The sequence below is a fragment of the Monomorium pharaonis genome, chromosome 1 (genome assembly GCF_013373865.1).
Source record: "Monomorium pharaonis isolate MP-MQ-018 chromosome 1, ASM1337386v2, whole genome shotgun sequence".
NCBI classification, from domain to species: domain Eukaryota; kingdom Metazoa; phylum Arthropoda; class Insecta; order Hymenoptera; family Formicidae; genus Monomorium; species Monomorium pharaonis.
Window position 1 is genome coordinate 8,247,234 of NC_050467.1, and position 21,869 is coordinate 8,269,102.

At 41.2% G+C, this 21,869-nt stretch overlaps 4 protein-coding genes across 6 annotated transcripts in view; all 4 read right to left on the reverse strand.

Annotated features, from left to right (window-relative positions):
• Positions 1–779: 779 nt before the first annotated feature.
• LOC105840211 lies at positions 780–1,376 on the reverse strand. Its single transcript, XM_012687088.1, has one exon. It carries the CDS (start codon positions 1,374–1,376, stop codon positions 780–782), a length of 597 nt encoding a protein of 198 aa, XP_012542542.1.
• Positions 1,377–2,799: 1,423 nt separating this feature from the next.
• Positions 2,800–3,672, reverse strand: LOC118644887. Its single transcript, XM_036284634.1, has one exon. The coding sequence runs from the start codon at positions 3,670–3,672 to the stop codon at positions 2,800–2,802; it is 873 nt and encodes a 290-aa protein (XP_036140527.1).
• Positions 3,673–4,332: 660 nt separating this feature from the next.
• Positions 4,333–5,070, reverse strand: LOC118644899. The gene has a single exon (XM_036284696.1). It carries the CDS (start codon positions 5,068–5,070, stop codon positions 4,333–4,335), a length of 738 nt encoding a protein of 245 aa, XP_036140589.1.
• Positions 5,071–12,259: 7,189 nt separating this feature from the next.
• The window catches only part of LOC105837183 (kelch domain-containing protein 4), a 67,014-nt gene continuing 57,404 nt past the window's right edge, over positions 12,260–21,869 (reverse strand). The window contains exons 7-8 of one of the 3 annotated variants that reach the window (XR_001139126.3): positions 12,954–13,178; positions 12,260–12,869 (exon numbers count right to left, since the gene is read on the reverse strand). Coding sequence is in view for 2 of the 3 variants with exons in the window: in XM_012681744.3 (XP_012537198.1) it covers positions 14,986–15,119 (134 nt within the window). In the remaining variant the exon portion in view is untranslated. Of the gene's footprint in view, positions 12,870–12,953; positions 13,179–13,292; positions 15,120–21,869 lie in introns of those variants that run through there. The other 2 variants (XM_012681744.3, XM_012681746.3) reach the window with 2 other exon arrangements.

The following is a 21,869-nucleotide window of genomic DNA, read 5'->3' on the forward strand; positions in this document are numbered from 1 at the left end:
AAGTCTGCACAAACACGTTTTTCTAACAATGGATTCGATCGTATCACGAAGCACTATAAGCACTCTAAGAAGACTTGTGAATCTATCGGTTGCGCAAGAGAGTGAGAGTTCGTGGCCGGCCGGTCCACAAGCCCCCGTCTCCTCGCGGCAGCGCCGCCGGTGACGCTCGGGAAAAATCGGGTGCGCTGCGGAAACGATCTTCGTCCGCGAATGACTGACAATTGACGTCACGTTTACCTACGAATCCTGAGCGAGTCTGAGCCCGTTCAATGACCTAGGGCTTTAGCTGTGTTCCAACGGAACATACTCCCCCGTGAGTTGCGAAAGCAATCGGTTAACAAATGTACGCTTCGCAAAGCGGTTGACAATGCATGTTACAATTTTATTACAATGAGTGTTCGTGTCGGTAGAGATCGCAGTCATTTCTCCGAAAGTAGACAGAGCTGCGTGATGTTGCGCTTGTAGACACCGTTGGCGGTCTTTACCGTCGCTACCCGCGCGATGCCGTCGTTCCCAGGATGCACCTCGAGGATCATGTCCAGCGGCCACCGAGCGCAGGACAAATTCTTGTCGATAATGATAACTACAGCGTCTTTCCTGAGTGTTCCGTTTGAGTCGCGCCATTTTTGGCGAGTCTGTAACTCGTTGAGGTATTTTAGATGCCATCGTCGCCAGAAGTCTTGTCTAGCCTTCGTAATGAATCTCCAGGTCGAGAGTCGATTATCTGGAACTAAAGAGAGATCATGATCGGGCAGCATTGTAAGTGGACGCCCGGCCAATTAAATAGCGGGAGTCAGCGCTATCGGGTCATTCGGATCGGATAAAATCGAGCGAAGCGGACGCGAATTTAATATCGCTTCGATCTCAATTGCTAGCGTATTGAGTACTTCGAATGTAAGCAGTTGCTCTTTTATCACGCGTTTAAAATGGTGCTCAAAAGATTTTACCGCCGCCTCCCAGAGCCCACCAAAATGGGGCGAGAGGGAGGAATTGAAATGCCAGATGATGTTCCTGGCGACCGCGAATGTATCGACAGTAGTTTGAAAGAATTCCGATTGGCATAGGGCGTTAAGTTCGCGAAGCTGATTGTTCGCGCCTACGAAGTTTGTACCGTTGTCGGAGTACACATGCTCCGGAATGCTTCGGCGGTCGGTAAAGCGACGGAAAGCTCCCAGAAATCCGTCCGTCGTCAAGTCGCTTACAATTTCTACATGTACGGCCTTCGTAGTCATACACACAAAAAGGCATCCGTATGCCTTGATTCGCGATCGATTTCGTAGTTTTCTTTCTTTAATGAACAGCGGTCCGAAGAAGTCGACACCGGTGTGTAGAAACGCGGGCGTCTCGTTTACTCGCGCCTCCGGAAGATCTGCCATTTGTCCGTGCAGTAATTTCGGACGATGTCGAATGCAATTGACACATCTTCGCACGATTCGCCGGACTTGGTCTTTTCCGTTGAAAAGCCAAAAACGAGCCCGCAACGCGTAGAGTGTGCTTTGGATACCGGCATGATACGTTCGTTCGTGTGCTTCTTTTATGATGAGATCCGTGACTCGATTGTTGGACGGAAGCAAAATAGGATGCCGCGTACCGAAAGGCGACCTTGCACTTCGTAACCGTCCCCCAACGCGTAGTAGTCCGTGTTCGTCGATGAAAGGATTCAGTTCGTCAAATCTGGTGCTCTTTCGATAAGGCACTGTGATTTCGCCCGGTTTAGTCTCTCGCGACGTCGTGAGCCGTTTAATTTCGACCGAAAAGTTTTCGCGTTGAATTAATTTTAAAACACGTAACTCCGCTTCGTTTCGTTCTTTAACGTTAAGCAATTTTCCCTAATTTTCCGGCCTTTTATATTTAACAGGGAGCCATCGTAGACCGTGTGCCACCCCGTTAATTAACGTGTTATATGATGACAAGCATCGATCGAACTCGCTGTACGGCGTTGCATTCGACTTGAGACAGACATCATGTTCAGACTTCAATGAGTCGGAAACGTTAATATCGAGATTCGTAATTTCGAGATTCGCGGGCCAGTCGGTTTCGGGTAGTGATAGCCACGAAGGGCCATGGAACCACGTTTGATTTTTAACGAAGTCATTTAGAAGTTGTCCTCTAGATAATGCGTCCGCGGGATTATCTCTCGATTCCACGTGTCTCCATTCCGCGGCGTTTCCGATTGTTTGAATTTCGGCTACTCGATTCGATTCAAATACTTTCAAGTTCTGAGAATTCTTTTTAATCCAATGCAGTATGATAGAGGAATCGGACCAGAAAATCACCCTGTCAAATTTGAGATTAAAATTAGCATGGACTTCCTTATACAATCGAACGAGAGTTAATGCTCCGCAGAGCTCGAGACGAGAAATAGTTGAGTTCTTTACAGGCGCTACTCGCGACTTCGCGCATGCTAAGCGAGTTCTCACTTGGTGTGAGTTATAGGAACGGATGTATAAGCAAGCTCCATAACCCCTTTGACTCGCATCGCAGAAGCCGTGGAGTTCAATTCGAGTCGGGTTATCCATTTATAATCGCCGGTCGACGGCTAAATCGCGGATAATTCCTAGTTGACTAGCGAACGACAACCAGGCCGTGTGCAATTCCTGAAGCGCCGACTCGTCTCCCCCATTCTAATCCGTCTAACCAACATTTTTGCATAATGATTTTCGCGTATAATACTACGGGGCCGAGCAGACCGAGAGGATAAAAAATCTTTGCGATTTCAGACAAGATGTTGCGTTTCGTTACTCTCGTGGTTAAATCGAGTGGTTTTACGGTGAAAATCAGTTCGTCCCGGTTTGAGTTTCACACGACTCCTAACGTTTTCAATACAGCGTTCTGTTCGATCGCGCAATCTAAGTTCAAGATCTTTTCGCTTATATTGTCGAGTGCGTGTTTGTGATTGGAAGCCCATTGTCGGATGTTAAACCCGCCCCGTTGTAAAAGCTCGATAATTTCGTCGCGAATTTTGAGAACCTCGTCTAGAGAATCCGCGCCAGTTAACAAGTCATCTACGTATAAATCGCGTTTCAAAACGTCGCGTGCGCGAGTGAATTTCAATCCTTCGTCGTCGGCAAGCTGTTGGATCGTTCGTATCGCGAGGAACGGCGCGGACGCAACGCCGAACGTTACCGTATTGAGTTCGTATGTTCGAATACCGCTTTCCGTTTCCCAGAAGATTCTCTGAAACTTTCGATCGTCCGGATGTATGAGTATTTGACGATACATTTTCTCGATGTCGGCCGTCACGACGTACTTATGCACGCGAAATCGCAATAAATGATCGAGAAGTTTATCTTGTATTGTTGGCCCGACTAATAACATGTCGTTGAGTGAAATGCCGCGGTTGGTTTTCGCGGAGGCGTCGAATACGGTGCGAATCTTTGTGGTGTTGCTTGATGCTTTAATAACCGCGTGATGCGGTAGGAAGTATCCGTCCTCCGGTTCACCCTCGACTAATGGCATGTGACCGAGCGTTATATATTTGTTCATGACTCTACTGTATTCCGCGTTGACGCAAGGATCTGCCCTGAGCCGCTTCTGAAGTAAATAGAAACGCCGAAAGACTTGCGAGCGCGAGTATCCGAGATCCGTGTTGTTCGTTCGGAAAGGCAATCTCACGATATAACGCCCGTTCGCGTCACGAGTTGTATTCCTCACGTAATGTGCCTCGCACATCTCATCGTCTGAAAGTTTATCGGGTTTATCTCCTACGTTTTCTATTGTCCAAAATTTTTCTAATTGCGCGGATAACTCTGCTAGCGTGCAACAAGTCCGTTGATTGACCTTTATTATCGCCGCGAATATCCTCCGCAATTACCCATCCTAGCCGCGTTTTTTGCAGAATTAGATCGCTGTTTTGCGATAAATTAATTTGTCCGACGCATAGCATTGAGAGTGTGGCTCCGGCGCCGATTAAAATGTCGACCGGACGTGGCATATGAAATTGCGGGTCGGCTAGCTGAATGCTTGCCGTAAGTTGGACTAATTCGCGTGGAAACGTTCGATCCGGTATCGAATTCGCGATCTTTGGGATGGTTAGAAACGTAAGGCTTCGTTCGTAATTGCCTTGTAATGACTGGAAGCTGACTTTAACTTGATGTCGAGACACTGTGCTCATTTCGTCAATTGCGCCTCGATCGGAATCGCACACGCCTGCATAAGCAATCGTAAAAGGCCCGCGAGCCTTTCCATGATGAAATGCGCTATCGAGCACGTGTCCAGCAGCGCTCGCGCGGCCACCGTCTTGTTCCCCGCGTCGCGAACCCTCACTACCGCGCTCATCATGAGTTGAGAATTCGGCAACGACGACGCTGTGTTCAGCGAGATACACTCTAGTCATGTTGATGGAGTGCCCTCTGCTTTGGCGCTTGATTGAGTTGGTTTAGAATCGATGTTCGTAGTGGGTTTCACGTCGTTTGTCGCGCTCGGCGAATTTCTTTGCGAGTGTAAAAGCGAATGGTGGAACTTCGGACAGAGTTTGCAATGCGCGGCGTTGCACACGTGCGCGCGAAGACAATTTCGGCAAAGTTTGTTTTGTCGCGTGAAATCCCAGCGTTGTTGTGTGTTTAATTTCCCGAACGCGAAACATTTGTAAAGGGGATAGTCTCCCTTGCATTTCACGCACGCGCTTGGCGTGTTGAGAACGAGTGCGCGTGTACCCGACCCGACGCGCCGCGCCTTTGTTACCGATGATTGCGAGTCCGCGCGACGTTTGCCACTCGTTTCCTCCCTACGCACATTATCCTGTTTTACCGTACAGAGCCGGAAAGCGGTCTCGTCGAGGAATTTGTAAAATCGTTTCAGATCCGGTAATTCATCAAGGGCTAACGTGTCTTCCCATTTATTCCGAATTCTAACCGCTAATGATCTTTCTAGAATCCTGACAATTATTCGTTCATCGATCCGTATTTGAAGCGTCTCCAACATTCTCAAATGTTGCCGCACGTCGTCAATTAATTTAGAAAGTTCCGCGGAAGTTGCCTTGGGTAACGGTTTGATGTCGAGAATCGCGTCAATGTGTGTCGATACCAACACACGTTTTTTCTCTCGTACGATTCGACGAGCAATTCCCATGCTTGTTTGTAATTAGCCGCGTCCGCGTTATACATCGATATTTTATTTAACGCGCTCCCCCGTAAGGCGTCTCTCAAATAAAAAAATTTAAGAAAATCATCGATATCCGTGCACGTGTCGATCATTGTTAAAAACGTGTTTTTAAATAAGAGCCATTTATCATGGCTTCCGTCAAATTTGGGAAGTTCGGCCACGGGCAGTTTCAAAAGCTTCTGCTTTTCTAGAAACGTCGATTGCCCCATGACCGATTGAACCGATTCGTCGGCATTCGGTATGCCTTGGATGCGAGAGGCAACATTGTAATACGCGTCCTGTATTAACGTGATCCTTCCGACGAGTTCGTTTTCCTCCAATTCGATCAATTCTTTATGCAGATTTTCGTATTCGTGAAAAAGGGTAGTGACTCGATTTAATCTTAAATTTGCATTGACTTTATTATATTTCCCGTCATTAAATCCGTTCTCTAAATTCGTTAATTGTGTTTCCATAGACTTAATCTTTCTCGCGATAAACGCGATTCTCCTTTTCGACGCCGCGTCCATGTCGATTCAAATAGCGAACCTTTACGCGAAAGAGAGAAAAAAATCAAGCCTCCTTTGAAGAAGGTGAAAGAAAAAAGGAAAACGAAGGAAACTAAGTATCGGTTCGAAAGACCTTCGTTTGCGGTTGTTTTCGTCGCTAAGTCGATGCGTGAGTTTTTTTGAAAGGAGGGCGCGCGGGCCCGAACAAGTAAAAACCGGTCGCGCGGGGGAACTACGTGATGGCCGCGCTCTCGCTATACCACCCCTTCCTCCAAGTACGACGAAGCACACGTAGCGCGCGAAAGAATGAGAGTGCGGTCCCATGAAGCGGATTATGCGGAAGCGGAACGAGCGGATCACCAATCGCGAGATCATTCTGATAGAACTCTTTCAAAGATTCCGTCGAAACGATTCTGTGATTGGTGATCCGCTTGTTCTGCTTCCGCATAATCCGCTCAATGGGACCGCACCCTGACGCAACGAGTGAGTCCCAGATGCGCACAGTAATAAACGGATACAGCAAGCTGAGTGAAACGGACACAGACCAAACGGACACAGTAATAAACGGGCACAGTGCAAAACGGACACAGACCAAATGCGCACACTGCACATGCGCACGGACCAAATGCATACACGGAAAGTCGCAAACCCATGTGATGCAGTGAATGCTTTGCACGCACGCACACACACACACACACACACACACACACACACACACACACACACACACACACACACACACACACACACACACACACACACACACACACACACACGGGGGTGCAAGAAGGGCCTTCGGCCTCCCTCCCGCACCCACCCCGTCCAAGTCGCTAACCTATGTGGACTTTACTCTGCTTGCAATGTACATGGATTGCATTTGGTCCGTGCGCATTTGGTCTGTGTCCGTTTCGCACTGTGTCCGTTTCGCTCTGTGCGCATTTGGTCTGTGTCCGTTTGTTACTGTGTCCGTTTCGCTCTGTGCGCATTTGGTCTGTGTCCGTTTGTTACTGTGTCCGTTTGTTACTGTGTCCATTTATTACTGTGTCCGTCTGGTCTGTGTCCGTTTGTTACTGTGTCCGTTTCACTCAGCCTGCTGTGTCCATTTATTACTGTGCGCATCTGGGACGCTCCAGACGCAACGGTCGTGCGCACGCTAGAACATGCTGGAACAGGCAAAGACGAGTCGCACGTGGCGCGCGGAAAAATGATGCAATGGCCGCGCAAATGAGATATCACAGGGATAATTGTAATTTTGACTTATTTTATTGCGATTCGTAGATACCGCAGGCGTCGATGACCACCAGGCGGGAGGCGTCCTGGTGCGGGAGCGACGGCGATGATGCTGACGTTGAGTCGTTGAAGAGGCGATCTGCACCACTGCTGACGGTCGTTGTGTGCGGCGCGATTACACGAGTATCGTCACGTTCACACCGTTTTATCTCGTTGCACTAGCTCGTACCTCACAGGAGGCACCAAAATGTACGATCGCGTGTGATCGCGTTCCCGCCTTTCGAATTCCTTTGATAGGAATTGAATCCCGAGATAGTTTGGAACGGGCAACGGTATGGGAACTTTTAATTTTATTCAAATGAAACACAATGATTAGGGCGAACCCAAGGAGGAAAATCTGAGCCCGCAAATGCGAGCCCGGCAAAACTTCCTTTGAATGTTTATTGAAGAGAAGTTCACTACACTGAGTTCGATATAAGAAAGACTAAAAGAACACGAGTTTGAGATGCGAGCGTCGAGTACTTAGGTTAGACGATATCGAATCTGAAAGTCGCTACGCAAATGGGATACGCAGATCCCAACAAGTCGGATCACAGGGATCGCGACGCAAAATGGCGGGAAGTGCGGTTCCCGTCAGTCGGATCTTGGAGATCGCGACGCAAAATGGGAGGCTCGGCCCCCTCGCGGGCCGGCTACCAGTACGGTCGCGCGTGAATAGTATAGAATAACTCGAATCTAGCGTGAAATGCGTAAGCGCGGCTACGTAGCTAAAGTCTGCACAAGCACGTTTTTCTAACAATGGATTCGGTCGTATCACAGGGCACTATAAGCACTCTAAAAGGACTTGTGAATCTATCGGTTGCCCGGAAGAGAGTGAGAGCTCGTGGCCGACCGGTCCACAAGCCCCCGTCTCCCCGCGGCAGCGCTGCCGGTGACGCTCGGGAAAAATCGGGTGCGCTGCGGAAACGATTTTCGTCCGCAAATGACTGACGATTGACGTCACGTTTACCTACGAATCCCGAGCGAGTCTGAGCCCGTTCAATGATTTAGGGCTTTAGCTGTGTTCCAACGGAACACTTACGATAACGTTGATTTTACAATTCAAGGGTCCGCAAATAATTGCACGTATAGTACTCGGCAGCATTTCATCATGCTTACGCTTCTCACCACTGCCATCTATCAGTGACAATTTGTCGTCGTACTTTGTAACGCGTATCGCCAACGGTTGTCGCACAAACCTCATTTTCTACTAAGTAAAAAGGTAGGATCGAACGCCTATTTATATGCGTGCAAAACCGCGAATCGTTCAATAGCAAAGATCTTCGCGCTGTTATCACATCTCTCCGATATTTTTGATTTAAGCGCTGTTCGACGGTCCCGCACTGTTGATAAAGAATTGTAGCGAATGCTATCGGGCTGTGGTTTGTTAAATCGCTTGATAAACGCACTCGGATTCATGATTGGTGGAGCGGCTAGCGTGGTAAAAGCAGTGAATGATAGTAAAGTCGCGCGAAGTCAGCTCGAGGAGTTACAACGTCACAATCACACGATGGAAGGTCGCGGGGTGTATCTTGGTCCATACACAGATGGAAAGGGACCGTACCTCGCTCCATACAAATACGGAAAAGATGTAACAGCGAAAGAAAAAAAAAACGTTAAAAATGCCTGCGAGTGCAATGACAAATGTGCAACTGCAGCAACTGGCTATTCGTATGCGTATTCCATACTTTAGAGATGTTTTCATGCGTAACGCATTACCGATAAGCGGTCCATGACGAAACAAGAGGGAGCGTCCCAGATGCGCACGAGTGAGTCCCAGATGCGCACAGTAATAAACGGACACAGCAAGCTGAGTGAAACGGACACAGTAACAAACGGACACAGACCAAACGGACACAGTAATAAACGGACACAGTGCGAAACGGACACAGTAACAAACGGACACAGTGCGAAACGGACACAATAATAAACGGACACAATAATAAACGGACACAGTAACAAACGGACACAGACCAAATGCGCACACGGAAAGTCGCAAACCCATGTGATGCAGTAAATGCTTTGCACGCACACACGCGCGCACGCACACACACACACACACACACACACACACACACACACACACACACACACACACAAGGAGAGTGCAAAGGGGCCTTGGGCCCCCCTCCTGCACCCACTCATCCAAGTCGCTAACCTATGTGGACTTTACTCTGCTTGCAATGTACATGGATTGCATTTTGTCCGTGCGCATGTGCAGTGTGCGCATTTGGTCTGTCCGTTTGTTACTGTGTCCGTTTATTACTGTGTCCGTTTGTTACTGTGTCCGTTTATTATTGTGTCCGTTTATTACTGTGTCCGTTTGTTACTGTGTCCGTTTAGTACTGTATCTGTTTGTTACTGTGTCTGTTTATTACTGTGTCTGTTTGTTACTGTGTCCGTTTCGCTCAGCCTGCTGTGTCCGTTTATTACTGTGCGCATCTGGGACGCTTCCAACATTATCCGCATAGAATGTAACGTGACCTCAAGCGCATACAGTAACGACAAATGCGTGCATATGATACACGAATTTTCTCCAAACGTGGCACCAAGATACGAGATCTCGGAAACACCCAAATTTAGGTGTATACGCTCAAATCTTGAGTATTTACACTAAAGATTGAGTGTTTATACTCGAATATTGAATGTGTATACCCAATGATTGAGTGTTCATACTAAAGTTTGGATTTAAATATTGAATATTTAAAAGTATACTCTCAACATTTGGATATGACACACAATAAATGAGTGCATACTTCCAACATAAATTGTAAACACTGAAACGTTGGGGATGTACACTCAACATTCATTGGTTGAAAGTATACACTTAATTGAGTGTGCACTCTCAAACATTGGATTAGAAAATATTAAATAAAAACAAAAGCAAAAAAAGTAAGTTTAACCAAAATTAAAATTAATCTGCATTGGTAGAAATGGTCATAAAACGAATATCTAAAATAAACATTCAACTAGAGTATTCAGCTGGCTTTGAGTATTAATTTGAGTATTACTTTCAACTTGGATGTTTGCCATCTAATTGAGCGTTAATTTCAGTGTTATTCTTAAATTTAGGATTAACATTGAAATTAACACTCAATTAGATGGCGAATATTCAAGTGAGAGCAATAACACTCTAATTAAAAGTAAATTAAAGAGCAAACACTCAAGTTGAGTGTTTACACTGAATTGAGTGTTTACCCTTTGTCCCAAATTATACTCAACTTGAGTATTTTTTTAAGTGTTATTTTTAGTGTTTTTTCCGTAAGGGTGCTGTTGAATGAGAGAAATAAACTGTCGATGCTGCGTGCTCTAGAAAGCGGGCGATACCTCAGCATGGCTTTTTGCTCGTGGGATTTGTACGAGTTTCCATTATTACAACCCTTACGGAAAAAACACTAAAAATAACACTTAAAAAAATACTCAAGTTGAGTGTAATTTGAGACAAGAGATAAACACTCAATTCAGTGTAAACACTCAACTTGAGTGTTCGCTCTTTAATTTACTTTTAATTAGAGTGTTATTACTCTTAACTTGAATGTTCGCCATCTAATTAAGTGTTAATTTCAATGTTAATCCTAAATTTAAGAATAACACTGAAATTAACACTTAATTAGATGGCAAACATCCAAGTTGAAAGTAATACTCAAATTAATACTCAAAGCCAGCTGAACACTCTAATTGAATGTTTATTTTAGATATTCGTTTTATGTCCATTTCTACCAATGCAGATTAATTTTAATCTCGGTTGAACGTTGAACTGTTTTTGCTTTTGTTTTTATTTAATATTTTCTAATCCAATGTTTGAGAGTACACACTCAATATTAAGTGTATACCTTCAACCGATAGATGTTGAGTGTACATCTCCAACGTTTCAGTGTTCACACTTTATGTTGGAAGTATACACTCATTTATTGTGTGTTATATCCAAATGTTGAGAGTATACTTTTAAATATTCAGTATTTAAATCCAAACTTTAGTATGAACACTCAATCATTGGGTGTACACAGTCAATGTTCGAGTATAAACACTCAATCTTTAGTGTAAATACTTAAGATTTGAGCGTATACACCTAAATTTGAGAGTAAACTCCCAAAATCGAGTATTAACACTCAATTTTGAGTGTAAACTCTCAAAATTAGAGTGTTTTTTCCGTAAGGGAACGCACAACCAAACATTTGTGGGCTATTAAGACCGCTACTTAACTTGAGAAGCCGCGGTCATTTTCGTTTTGTAAGTTGGTTGGAAGAACGTCAGGACGCGAGTCGATTTCATGATTGCAAACTGACAAATGTAAAACTGTATCTAAACTCGGAATGTTATCCGTATGACGATATAAATCTGCATTTCGATAAAAACAGATGGTCAATTCTGTACGATATGTATACGCGTTTCTGTAAGGGCTATTATGGGTATGATAATCTTGAGCCGAATCAATCTATCGCGAATTTTTGACAAAAAGGTCCGTTTATGATGATATTTCTCGACAAAACGAATTAGTCAAGAGCGCAACTGTAGATGTGCGCATAGAATTTGACTGTAAGGAGAACGTGCCCGCGAGCACCACCGTGTACTATCTCATCATACACGATCGCGTAGTTCAGTACAATCCGTTGACCAACGTTGTGCGCAAAATTACCTAAGACGACGACGACGCTGCCGCTCTTTTCTCCAGAAAAATACATTTGAGATGATATAAGAATCTATAACGCATCAATGTGGACTACAATCTTCTCAACGATAACAGTCATGTCTATACCAACGTTCGTGGATCTGCAAGGTTTCTTCGTTGGGAGAAGCTTTGTCGTGAAGGAGTTTGCCTCTCTCAAAAATGGCGTCGAACTTTCTCATTATATTTTTAGCTGCTGTGAACCATGGAACAATCTCACCAAGGTAGAGAAACATCAGGCAAGGTGGTTGATTAATAATCATCACGGCATACAATGGGAGGATGGAATGATTCCATACAGCTAGGAGTTTGATTACAACGGCGGTGATGGACGCAACGGTGGCCAAAGATGAAATTATTGTATACGTTAAGAAATGTGAGAAACGAGAATGGTTGCAGGATTTGCTCCTGGATGAAGCGATACATGAAGTCTATGTTAAAAACATCGAAACGCATTATGAAAACATTGAATCTTTAAATAAAATGGACGCATACCTTACATTGTCAGAAATATGTAAACAATTGCGCTCTATAAAATGTATTTAAATTATTTAATTGGTGGTCTAACAATAAAAAATAAAAATAAAATATAAACAATCTTTTACTTTATTTTACCCCATTATATTCCCCCCTCTTTCCCCCTTTATTAAAATCTATATTTAATAATTTAAATTAATTTTTTATATATTAGGATAATTGGTAGGAGATAGGAATAATTCTTAAATAATTTTTAAACTTTATACAAAATACATATTTATTTATTTATCACACAAACCATCATTTACGATATTATATTATTATAAGCATAAGTCATCAGTTCGCAATGTATTATACAAGTTTTATCATAACTTTTAAATAATAATTTTAGAGCATCACATTTATTAGTAATATAATTTTGATGTAAAAGGCTTACAAAATGTTTATATTTATCACTTACACTATGAGTATTTTGATATAATTGTATATATACAGATTCGACGCAGTGTTCAAAATTAAGTAAAAATAATATTGTTAATGGTTTTATGTACATACAGACATTACATAGTGTTAATTTTACGATACTTTTATCGTGTATATTTACAATTTCTATTACTAAATCACAAATAAAAAGTCTTAAAGATAGTATAATTGCCCGCATGAGTCCTTCAACATCCGCACGTCTCTTGATAAATTTTTGCCATGTTATGTATGGCAAAATTATATGGTTACCCTTGTCGTCAAGCAGTATTTCCACAAAAGGTTCAGGCCCCACGCTGATTCCCATTTCCAGGTACTTGTAGGATGTAGCCGTAAGAGGAAATCTTCTCAGGATGCGGAATGTATGGCGCGGCTGCGATATTGTTCTGTAAAGAAAAAAATAATGCGAGTTAGAAATAAAATCCAAATTAATATGTAACAAAATTTTGATTTAATTAAGAAATACTTACGGTTTATCACGAGCTTCGTTTTCTTGAATTGGAACGTAGTAATTCATCTCGTACGTTTTTCCGATCGATTCCAGCAATAAACAATGTCCTTTGTTGTCCGTCCGGTAATGAGCGACTGTAGTGAGGATGTCCGTAATGCGCGACTGATGTATGAAACTCTTCTTATATGATGCATCCCTCCACCATATCTTAATAGTAGTGTGCATAATTCCATTGGTCACGTGACTTTTTGAAAAGAATTTTAGAAGAAGAGAAAAAGTCTTACTATGCTTTAACATGTTGCGAGACGTTCAATTAAACGAAAATTTTTAGGTATAATATTAAACGCAGACTACAGTATCCGAATGATGTATTTTTATTTTTTAAATATATTTTTTAATATTTTTAAAGTTTATAAAATCTAGCAGCCTGATATCGGCGTTTGCTGGCAGCCAAGATAAAGGCTTATACGATTAGTGTAGCGGGAGAGAGAAAGAGCAAATTGTAACTAAGGTGGAATATACGTAATATAATTTTTATTATTTAATTATTTATAATTTAAATTAGAATACATATGCATATATAATTTAACTCAAATTATAAACAACCAAATAAAAATTACATTATATATATAAATATATATGAAATAATAGTAATCTCTTTACTTATGTACCCGAGTGGCGGCGGCGACCCCTGAGCACAAAGGATTTTCGAAAACATGTTGAGACAAGTTTCTCATTTCTTAGAAAAAGCAATAGACCAAAGAAATTTTAAAATTTATGACATGGTCATTTGTTATAGGAAAACAAAGGAATTTTGAAATTTATGACAGGTCATTTGTTATAGGGAAACAAAAAACATTTGAAATTTATGACAGGATCAATTATTACAAAGAACACGGAATTTTGAAATTTATGATAGGGTCAATTGTTATAAAGAACAATAAGAATAAAAGAATTTTGAAATTTATGTGACAGGTAATTACCCCCACTTCCCCTCTCCCCATTCTATTGTTTGAGTTAGAGCCCATAGCTTAATAGCCCATAGCCTATTAATTTCTACATGTAACTAATGTTTCGGAAATTATATATATATATATATATGTGTGTGTGTGTGTGTGTAAACATATTTAAATATTCATAAACAGGAAGTGACATTCAATCAGAAAATGGCAACCCGACTTGTGCATCAATCAGCAAAGAGTAAGCTCATCTACCACACTGTCCCTGAACTCTCTGTATACGCGGATAGTGATCAATAGTTGTTTCCATCTAATGCGACGAAAGTAATACAGTCAATACTGAATCTTGAACATATATGTACAAAATAAAACCGTATTCCTCTAGGAATAACACATACAAACTATGTCGTGCAACTCAAAGTAAGATTAAAGTCTAGAAAAAAGATTAATTTTAATAACTGCAAATCCAGATGGTTAGAAAAAGAGCAGTCTCAAAAACATTTTGATAAAACAGTTTCTTGCGCAGTATAGAATATGTTATAATACATATATACTTTATGATTCAATGTACGACAACTAGTTTGTATGTTACGTTTAGCTAGTTACTTTTGTTTTGTAAATTTGTTCATTTTTTGGGGCGGGGGATGTTACCGTCAAATTTTGTCGAGTAGCAGCCCACCTTACGTTCGTTTCCGTCATGCGGCGTACGTTCGTTCGTCCGTCCAGTTAGTCCTCTGGTTAGTCAGTCTTGCTCAAGAAGCGCACACGCGTCATCACAATAAAAATTGTTTTGACTATAATCAGCACACAAAGTTATTCTTTTCCTGTTTTTCCCTCCTCCTATCACAATAATTAATACATTTTATTTATTTTCGGTATAAAATCCAGTTTATATGATGATAATCTATAAAAGAATCTATAAAAGAAACACATACGAAATCTTGTTAATGATATATACAAATGACTCTACATTATCGACCTCGATCAAGTTTGACGAGCACTTTAGCATCTCCTTAAATAAAAATAAAAATTATAAGCATTTTTCATTATTTATTATTTTCCTTCATTCAGTTCTCATTAATGTTCAGTGATTCATTCATCGCTCTCTTCTTGCTCGCTATTATCTTCATTTTCACTCTCTTCTGAGCTTTCTGAAGAATCGAACCATATTTGCGATGACAAATTGTCTGCCATCAGAGTTTTCCATTCATCCAGCTTTCGGCAATCTACATTATATACATATATATTACACATATATTTAAAAAAAATTCCCATTGAAAAGATCCAGATAAAAATCCAGATGATTACCCACATGTATGTAGATTCCCATGTATTTTCAATGGTTTTGTATGAATTTCATATGGTTGTTCGGAAAACCATACTAAAAAAATACAGGTGGAAATACATATAGTTATACCATATATATATGTAGGATTGATGATAATAAATGTGACTTAGAAGTGTAGGGAATATAATATGGTTTATTAGTAGAGTTACACGAGATGTGAGCCCTTCGGACGGCTAGCAATGACTGTCTCGGGTGTCGCTCTGCTTTCGATTTTATAATCGCAAATTCGGAAAAACAGGATACCGACAAAGAATAATTGCGTAGTTCGGAACTTTCTTTGTAGCGGCCCGCTAAGAGATCGCGGTCGCCGACGCGCCGCTAAGATCCTGCCGCCAAATGGATCGCCGTCGCGACGCATTCCTATGATCCTACCGCTAAACGGACCGCCGCGCCGTCGCGACATACTCTTATGATCCTACCGCCAATGGATTACCGCCGCGACATGGACACATCAAACCAAAACGCACGAGCAATTGTCTTAAAACTAATTTTACATACTCGGCCGTCCTGACAAGTGCATTCGCCCTCGAATGCTTGACGTTACAATTACTTATTAAGTGTGTTCTTCGTCACTTTCCAATTCATCAGCATCGTCGGATGGCCAGGGCTTCGATGATCAGCTGATGTGGAAGTTTCTTGAGGTACTTCGTGTTCTTTTATTTTCGCGACTATATACCGGTCATTTCGCATTACTTTAGTTATACAATACGGACCTAAGAATTTATTACGGAATTTAAGTCCGGGACCTAACTGAGTTCGCTTGATCGCGACAATATCTCCGTTTGTATATTTTAATGCCGTTTTTCGTTTTTTATTAAAATTCTTCGCATTTTCTCTCTGAACTTCCGCGATCTTTTCTTTAGCCTCTTGTCGTATATCATCGCGCTCTTCTTCGAACATTCGCATCCATTCGGTTTCAATTATTTCACGCACCTCTCGATTTTCTTTCAATCGCATACAAGTACCGAACATTAATTGAAACGGCGTACGACTCGTACTTCGACTCGGCGTAGCATTTAAATACTGCTGAGCAACATCGAGAAATGTAAACCATTCTTCCGGTTTTAAAGCTGACAATTTCGTTAAAAGGGGTATGAGAGTGCGGTTCACTCTTTCAACTTGGCCATTACTTCGAGGCACTTCCGTGGTTATTACATGCTGAATATTTTCCTCAGTACAGTATTCTCTAAATACACCGGATGTAAACGCCGTCGCGCAGTCTGATATAAGGGTTTCCAAATACAATCGATTGCTTGTGTAAATGCTTAATTACTTCAGCAGTGTCGGTCGACTTAGTTGCATATAACCATACAAATTTGTTAAATGCATCAATTATAACAAAAATGTGACGGTAACTTTTTTTTGTACTCGGTACTGGACCTAAATGGTCCATGTAATACGAATGTAAAGGGACGTCACCCTTGTCGATTGTATTTAAAAACCCTTCTTGCTTGCCTTGTTTGCGTTCCGCTAGAATGCAAATTATGCAGTTCGTGATAATTTTTTCGATTTTCGGTCGCATACCTTTAAACCAATAATCTCTCCGTACAAGCATTTCTGTCTTATTTGCATTAAAGTGTCCTTGTTCGTGCGCTTGTGTAACTATCGAAGCTTGTAACGCTTTTGGTACAACTAACAACAATTCGTCTTTATCGTCTCGGTACAGCAAATCATTTCTTAGCACATAATTTTTAGCTTTGCCAAGTGTCGTCAATTTGACAAATTTTTGCAGATCCTGATCGGTGCGCTGAGCTTGTCTGAATCTAGCAATTAAACCGTCGTTATTTTCGTCGATAAGTAAGGCTTCTGGGATAGGATTCCTACTTAGTGCGTCTACGTGCATCATATTTTTCGCCGATCTATGCTGAATCTCATAATCGTATTCTTCTAACGCAAGAGCTCATCGAGCTACACGAACGCATAGATCGCGTTTATTCATGGTTAAAGTAAACGCTCTACAGTCGGTAATAATCTTAAAAGGAATGCCTAGCAAATACACCCGAAATTTCTTTAGTGACTTAATAATTGCGAGTACTTCTAGTTCGTAACTAGTATATTTCTCCTCAGCCGGAGTGGTTTTACCGCTCGCGTAGTAAATTGGGTGAAAAGCGTTATCCGAATCTTTTTGCAACAGAATTGCGCCAGAGCCAAATTTAGAAGCATCTGTATGTAACTCCGTTTTGGCTCCGATTTTGTATAACTTTAAAACAGGCTTATTGCTCAATGAAAACTGTAAATTTTGAAACGCTTGCTGTTCGTCTTTTCCGAATCAAAACTCTACATTATTCTTTAAGAGATTTGTGAATGGCCGCGCTATTAATGAATACTGGAAAATAAATTTACAAAAATAACCCGTGAGACTGAGAAAACTTTGTACGTCTTTAACACTTTTAGGAACGGGGAACTTCATAACGGCTTTAATTTTATTCTCGGAGGGTTCTATCGTTCCATTCGTCACAATGTGTCCCAAGTATTCGATTCTCGTTTGTAAAAACTTACATTTCTGCCAGTTTATACGCAAACCAGCTTGCCTGCATACTTCCAATACACGTTTTAAATTGTTTATCGCCTCTTCTATAGTGCATGAAGGAACGATCAAGTCGTCCATATATGTCAAGACGATTCCTTCGGTAATTAACTTTCTAAATACGGTATTGATAAATTTTTGAAACACGGCCGGTGAATTACAAAGCCCGAAGGGCATGCGTAAAAATTTGTACTGTCCCGTAGAAACGACGAACGAGGTATATTTCCTACTTCCCTCGTCTACCTCCACGTGAAAGAAACCGTTTTTGAGATCAAATGCACTAAAAAATTTCGCGCCTTGCAACTTATCTAACTGATCTTCGATCAGTGGCAACGGGTAGCGGTCTTTTATAATCTTCTTATTCATCTTACGAAAATCTATACAGATTCGCGTATCACCATTTTTTTTTTCACTAAAACAATAGGGCTTGCGTATTCGGAATTTGACGGTCTAATAATGTGGTCGTCTAACCATATCTTTAATTGTTTTTCGACTTCTTATCTGAGATAATCTGCGCGCTCTTTGATGCACCGGAATATCATCTTTTAAAATTAAGGTCATCTTAACATTGATGTCCCTTTTCAGATTTATATTTTCTCGCGATACTTTCTACTTTCTGTCGAGCTTTCTCATCGGGGATGTGTGAAAAATCAAACGGGTCGATCATTTCCACGATATCGACTTTAAATACTTTCGGAACATCTAAACTATTCGTGTTTACCGACTTCTCAGGAATTTTTCGAATCGTTACTTGTCTTTTTACCGAGTACAATTCAACCAGATTCAGAAAATCAGCAGCGATCAAGATTGCATACCTCATTATTTCATTATCAACAACGTGAAACGTGACTTTATGTATTTCGCCATCAATAATAACATTCGCTACAAAAAAAAGCCGTACGTTCGATTATTTAACGCGCCTAGTCCATCAAAATTAATTCTATTATTTAATTTCGGACGATCTATCTTTTCGTAACAGTCTCGATTTATCAGACTCAAATCGCTACCGGTATCTATGATACTAACAAAACATTGATTCGCGATCTCTACTTGTTTTATTTGTTTTTGATGCGGACTCTTAGCAATTATACATGTTTCTTTAGTCGTACTTAGTTTCCTTGCATAGTTTAGCAATGTGTCCATACCCATTACACTTAAAACACTTTACGCCTTTGTTTTTCATTGGGCACGCATTACTCATATAGTCTTTATCACCGCAGTTGAAACACCGTTTCTTCTCTGTCGCATTCGTGTCTCTTCAGATCGTCTTCTTCTCTTCTAGCTTTTACTGCTTCAACTTCGATTTTCCTTCTTTCTTAATAGCTTCGTACTCAGAAAATTTTTCCTTTAACTCGCGTATCATCTTCGCTCCACGCTATATTGTCTTGTTAACCAGATCATCTTGAATTCCCTCAATTATATATTGGATGATTGATCGTGTATCAACATCGGCTTGCGCTGCAATTTCGAGCATTTTATATATATAGGCCTGGTACGATTCGTCAGATGTTTTCTTCCGTCGTGCTAATTCTGATGTACCGCGCAGCTGTCCACAACATCTGCAAATTCTTCTATTAATGCTCGCCGTAGTTTTTTCCATAATTTCATGCATCTCTCGTAATTGACGAATAACTTCGAACCACGAAGGAGACGCTTCGCATATGCCACCTTTTGAATGTCAGATCACTCGCATAATAGCCATTTCTTCAAAATCTTTGATCCATCTTTTAATGTCGACTTTGTCATCTCCATTGAATGTTTCTAAGGATTCTTCCACATCTCTGATTGTCAAAAGTTGACTTCTTCTGCTTCGTCTTCTTTCGGGAACTGGCTCATCTTCGTCGCTCGAACTATCGTTCTCGCCGTCGTCTTCGTCGTCATTCTGCTTCTGATCGTCGTGATGTTCTGCTTGACCGTGTTCACGTTCGAGTTGCATAAACGGTAACAGTCTTGAAATTAGCTCATTCTTCAGTCCCGCCGTCTTTAGTCTTCGTCTTTTTAGTTCTTCCTTTAATTGCACCGTCGTCATGTTTGTCAACTTCGTCTTCAAATCGTTGTCGGTCACTCTAGCACTAACACCTCTAGCACTAGCACTTCTGCCAATATTTACTTCTTAAATTTAACTCACACTCGCGCACAATTTCTTAGGATACCACTACACTTCAAGGATGTGATCCCGGCTGAGCCTCGAAAAATATGTAGAATTGATGATAATGAATGTGACTTAGAAGTGTAAAGAATATAATATGGTTTATTAGTAGAGTTACACGAGATGTGAGCCCTTCGGACGGCTAGTAACGACTACCTCGGGTGTCGCTCTGCTTTCGGTTTTATAATCACAAATTCGGAAAAACAGGATACCGACAAAGAATAATTGCGTAGTTCGGAACTTTCTTTGTAGCGGCCCGCTAAGAGATCGCGGTCGCCGACGCGCCGCTAAGATCCTGCCGCCAAATGGATCGCCGTCGCGACACATTCCTATGATCCTACCGCTAAACGGACCGCCGTCGTGACACACTCTTATGATCCTACCGCCAATGGATTACCGCCGCGACAGGGACACATCAAACGAAAACGCACGAGCAATTGTCTTAAAACTAATTTTCCTACATATGGATAACCATATAGATTTCACCTGTATCTTTTTAGTATAGTTTCCCATCTGAATAATCATAGAAGAATAATCATAAGAAATCCATACAGAAATCCACATCTGAAATCCATAGAAATCCATGTGGATATACACGTGGATAACCATCTGGATTTCTATCTGGATCTTTTCAAGGGAGATGACATTAAAGAAAATTTCTTTATCCAGATTTTTATACTAATCAACAAAATCTGACCTCTTTCTTATATTACAAGTGTGAATTTTGATGTATTTTGCTGAACAAATCTGTTATTTAAATTTGATAATATAATTAATAATGTCAGTAATTTTTTAAATTATTGATATTAATGATATTTATATTTATTTTTATTTTCTACATCATCTACAATATCAATATAATAAATATGATAAAATCAATATGACCAAATCAGTTTTAACATTAATTTGGCTATGCCAATGGTTTGTTTTAACTCTAATTATATAGGAACTTTAACATTAATGCCGAATCGCCCCTTTTTTTATGGGAGCGTCCCAGATGCGCATAGATCAAAATGGACACAGCAGGCTGATCGAAACAAACACGGATCGAAATGGACACGGACACGGATCGAAACGAAGGGAGCGTCCCATTTGCCCAATATTGGTCACGGTCCCGATTGCCCACGTCAATATTGGCCATGATGCCAATTGACCACGTTAATATTGGCCAATATGGGAGCGGTGTACTTCGACACAATAAGAAATAACCAGGGTTGGGAAGTAACGAGTTACTTGTAACGAAGTTACAGTTACAGTTACTGTTTTTTTAGTAACTAATAACTTAACTTCGTTATTTTTCTCCATTTGTAACTGTAACTTAACGCAGTTAGATTTTTTTGATAACTAATATTATAACTATTTTGATAGTTACTTTAATAGTTATTTTTTTTGGAACATGCGTAAAAATTTTTAATCAACAATCGGAAGAAGTCCAGTCTACACAAAAAGAATTGTATCAATTTTTAAAATCGAATAATTGCAGTATTAATATGCTAAATAATTACGCTGCAATTAAGCGTGCGCGCGCGTGTGTGTGTACGTGCGTGCGTGTGTGTTCGTTTCTTTTCGTGTCCAAGTAAAGGTTTCTCCGTCAATATTGCCCACGTCAATAATGGCCACACGTAATATTGCCTACGTCAATATTGCTCACGCGTCAATATTACCCACGTCAATAATGGACGTAAGTAAGTCCGTTTGTTACTGTGTCCGTTTGGTCTATGCGCATTTGTTACTGTGTCCGTTTCGCACTGTGCGCATTTGTTATTATGTCCGTTTCGCACTGTGCGCATTTGTTACTATGTCCGTTTGGTCTGTGTCCGTTTGTTACTGTGTCCGTTTCACTCAGCTTGCTGTGTCCGTTTATTACTGTGTGCATTTGGGACGCTCCCATTCTTAATTGGCCACGCGTCAATATTGAAACGGATACAGTTATTGAGATTAAGAAACCGGTG

Excerpts from the sequence above, each read along its gene's own strand:
- LOC105840211 (XM_012687088.1), bottom strand. The coding sequence starts at position 1,376 with ATGGCAGATCTTCCGGAGGCGCGAGTAAACGAGACGCCCGCGTTTCTA.
- LOC118644887 (XM_036284634.1), bottom strand. The coding sequence starts at position 3,672 with ATGTGCGAGGCACATTACGTGAGGAATACAACTCGTGACGCGAACGGG.
- LOC118644899 (XM_036284696.1), bottom strand. The coding sequence starts at position 5,070 with ATGGGAATTGCTCGTCGAATCGTACGAGAGAAAAAACGTGTGTTGGTA.